General features: G+C 63.9%; 1 protein-coding gene across 1 annotated transcript; it reads left to right on the top strand.

Annotated features, from left to right (window-relative positions):
- The first annotated feature begins 696 nt into the window (after positions 1-696).
- CRYBA2 (crystallin beta A2) lies at positions 697-2,988 on the top strand. The gene is made up of 4 exons (XM_009462137.2): positions 697-857; positions 1,258-1,399; positions 2,427-2,569; positions 2,841-2,988. The coding sequence occupies exons 1-4, from the start codon at positions 697-699 to the stop codon at positions 2,986-2,988; spliced, it is 594 nt and encodes a 197-aa protein (XP_009460412.1).
- The last annotated feature ends 504 nt before the right edge of the window (positions 2,989-3,492 follow it).

Below are 3,492 nucleotides of genomic sequence, written 5' to 3' on the forward strand. Positions count from 1 at the left end.
CACAGCGCCCTGCCCGCCTGCACCATCGGCACTTCGGCGCCCGCCTATAAAGGGCGAGGGGAAAAGCCGGCGCCGGCACCGCCACCTTCGCCTCTGTGCCCTGCCGACCAAGTAAGTACCAGGCTGTGAGCCCCCCAAGCCCCTCACTTCACAGGCGCTGCCACTCTCCCTTTGCCCCCCACACCAAGCCCCCCCACCCAACGCACACTCTGGGGAAGGGCAAGCCGCGGGGTGCTGGTGGCACAGCAAGGGTACCCTGTGTGGGTAGGAGGGATGCTGGCACCCATCTTTGCAAGAGCTGGGCTGCTCTGCCCCAGGGCTGCACCCCACACCCGTGTCTGAATCGGGGTCACTGCTGCCCCCCCTGCACCGGGTACAGTGCCACCGCACCCGGTCCACCCCAGGAGCCATCGCAGGGAGCTTGGGAGCAGAGAAACTGAGGCAGCCCCGGGTACATCACATGGAGAGATGGGGCACTGCAAGTGCCCCCTGCAACTTGGGGGTCCCCAGACAGAGATCCCCCAGCACCAACGGAAGGGGAATGCCCTGTGCCAGCCTGGGAGGGCGAGGGGCCGGTGGCACGGGATGTGCGAGGGCAGCACAGGCTGGGTGGCAGGCAGCAGGGTGGCTGGGGGCTGATGGTGGGCACCTGCCCAGGGTGATGCGTGGGGCTCTGCCAGCAGCTGAGCGACCCGCATGACCAGCAGCGAAGCCATGGACACCCTGGGGCAGTACAAGATCACGGTGTGGGAGGAGGAGAGCTTCCAGGGCAAGCGCTGCGAGTTCCTCATGGAGTGCCCCAGCATCATGGAGCGCGGCTTCCGCAAGATCCGCTCCATCAAGGTGGAGTCTGGCCCGTAAGTGCCCCATCAGCCCCGTGCACCTCGCTCCGGCAAACCCGCTGCTCCCAGAGGACTGTCGGGGAGCCGGGACACCCGGGTCCTTCCTCGGCTCCGACACAGCCTCATTGTGCGACCACCCTCCCTGCGCTCCTTGCATGGTGCCTCAGTTTCCCCACCTACAAAGCAGGGAGACCCTGCCAAGCCGAGGCATGGGTCAGAGGCAATGGTGTGGCCCTGGGGAGAGTTGTCCTACTCTCAAAAGGGATTTTTGCTGCTAGGAAGGACCCCGACCTCCGTGACAGACCCGCACCCTGCCAGGACGTCTCCATCCCCTGCGCAGGAGGGAGAAGCCAGCCCTGGGCCGAGGCCGGGAGCTGTCGCGCATCCCTGAGGGCTTTTCTCCTCTCCCCTCCAGCTGGGTAGGCTTTGAGTACCCCGAGTACCAGGGGCAGCAGTTTATCCTGGAGAAGGGTGACTATCCCCGGTGGGAGGCCTGGAGCGGGAACAGTGGCTACCGGACCGAGCACCTCCTCTCCTTCCGGCCCGTCAAGTGTGCGGTGAGTTTCGGGGACACCACCACCATGCGTTCGGGGCAGGCAGAGCCAGCATGGAGGGAGATGAGGGACAGACAGGAGGACAGGTTATGTGGGACGTGGGATGGAGGGGTGAGGCACACACGGAGGTGCCATGGGGTGGAAGGGTGGCTGCTCCCTCTGGCTCCTGCCTGCCCGCCAGGATCCTGGGATGCTCTTTAGGGCTAAAATTTAGGCTGAAACACTTTCCCAGCTCCTTCTGCTTTGTGCATGGGAGAGCCACCTCCTAGGTTTGGGTCCCCAGGCCTTGTGCCGCCACCCCAGATGGGTGATGGGGTGAGCAGAGAGGGGCCGGCAGGACCGCAGGGATGCTTGGGGTGCGGGGTCCGTCCCCCCTCCTGCCTGGGGTACCCGAGCCGTGCGCAGGCAGATGCAGCCTCTATCGCTCCATCTGCAGAGACACTGGTGCTCGCAATAGCGGCACGTCTGCGCCTCCGAGCGGGGGGTCCCCCCCCAACTTTTAATAATCACCAGGCAGATATGCTTGGGCTTTAATAAAGGGGATGCGATAAGATCACTCCTTACTGGCAGGACTGCTCCTCGGTGCAGATAGATGCGCGTGGGGGCTGGGCACGGGGGACAGTGCCGCATCGCTCAGTGTCCCAGCAATTAACCCCTCGGTGCCCAGCACCCAGCAAAGCCCCACAGAGCTGCTCTCAGCAGCCTGCCTTGCCCTGCAACCCTCCTGCAGCCTCCGGGAGCGTGAGGATGCTGAGGGCAGGAGCCCGTGTGGGTGCAGAGGATGTGGCCACTGTCACCCTCACCGGCAGCTGTGCATTGGGACCACAGGGACATGAGAGCAGCATCCTCTGGGCAGCCCTGGGGTGTCCCGCTGAGGGGGTGGCAGGCTGAAGGACCTCCCCATGCCTTGCACCAAAGCTGGACATGGTCCCAGGCCTCCCATGGTGCCTTGTGTCCTCCTGATGCCACATCCCCTATCCCTGTGTGAGCCACCCCATCCCCGCTGACCCCCAGCTCTCTCCCTACACAGAACCACAACGACAGCAAAGTCGTCCTCTACGAGGCGGAGAACTTCCAGGGGCACAAGTTTGAGCTGAGCGACGACTACCCCTCACTGCAGGCCATGGGCTGGGGCAACAAGGAGGTGGCATCCATCAAAGTGAACGCCGGAGCGTGAGTCCGGGGGGGTGGCAGGGGCCCAGAGCAGGGGTTTGGCAAGCACCTCCCTCCTGCATAGCCCCAGGGATGGGGAAGGGGGACCCCCAGAAAGAGGGGTGCCTGCCTGCTCCCCTTCCCTTGAAAATCCAAGCTGTGGGATGTTTTCTGTCCCTCCCCTGCCAGGGGAAGCAGAGGGATGGGATGGGATGGGATGGGATGGGATGGGATGGGATGGGATGGGATGGGAGGGGGGGATTTGACCTCTGAGCCAGGGGCCTGCCTGCAGGTGGGTAGCATACCAGTACCCGGGATACAGGGGCTACCAGTACGTGCTGGAGCGGGACAGACAGAACGGCGAGTTCAAGAAGTACAACGAATACAGCAGCCAGGCCCACACCAACCAGATCCAATCCATCCGCCGCGTCCAGCACTGAGCAGGGGCAGGGCTGCGTGCCCCGCAGCCTCCGGGCTGCCGTGCAATAGACCTCTATCTGGTAGCAAATAAAGGCATTTGTCAAAAAAAAAAGGGTGCTCCTGCCTCTGCTCTGCTCCTTGGGGGGCTGCCAGGCCCGGGGGCCCCCCTGTGGGGTGGGAGGCAGGATGCCTGCCCCAGCCCTACTGCCCCCAGCTCTCAGCAGCTGGAAGGGGTTTCCCTTCCCCAGGTTGTTTTGGACCCATGGCCACCTCCACCCTGGGCTGAGCTCTCTGCACCCCACCTCTGGTCCATGCACAGCGACTAGAGGGGATGCAGAATGGTTTCCATCCCCATGATACTCCGGCTGGAGAAATGGGAAGTTACTGGGAACTTACTGGACTTACTGGGCAAAGAAGGGGCTGGAGCCGGGACAGGCTATGCAGGGGGGTTGTGCCCTGGGTCCTCCTCCCAGGCTCAGCGCCAGGGAAGGTGATTGCTACAAAGCCTGTGAACACGAGGTCCC

This window comes from Nipponia nippon, unplaced genomic scaffold (genome assembly GCF_047370975.1).
Source record: "Nipponia nippon isolate SJK-2023a ecotype South Korea unplaced genomic scaffold, ASM4737097v1 scaffold_5, whole genome shotgun sequence".
Classification (NCBI taxonomy): Eukaryota; Metazoa; Chordata; class Aves; order Pelecaniformes; family Threskiornithidae; genus Nipponia; species Nipponia nippon.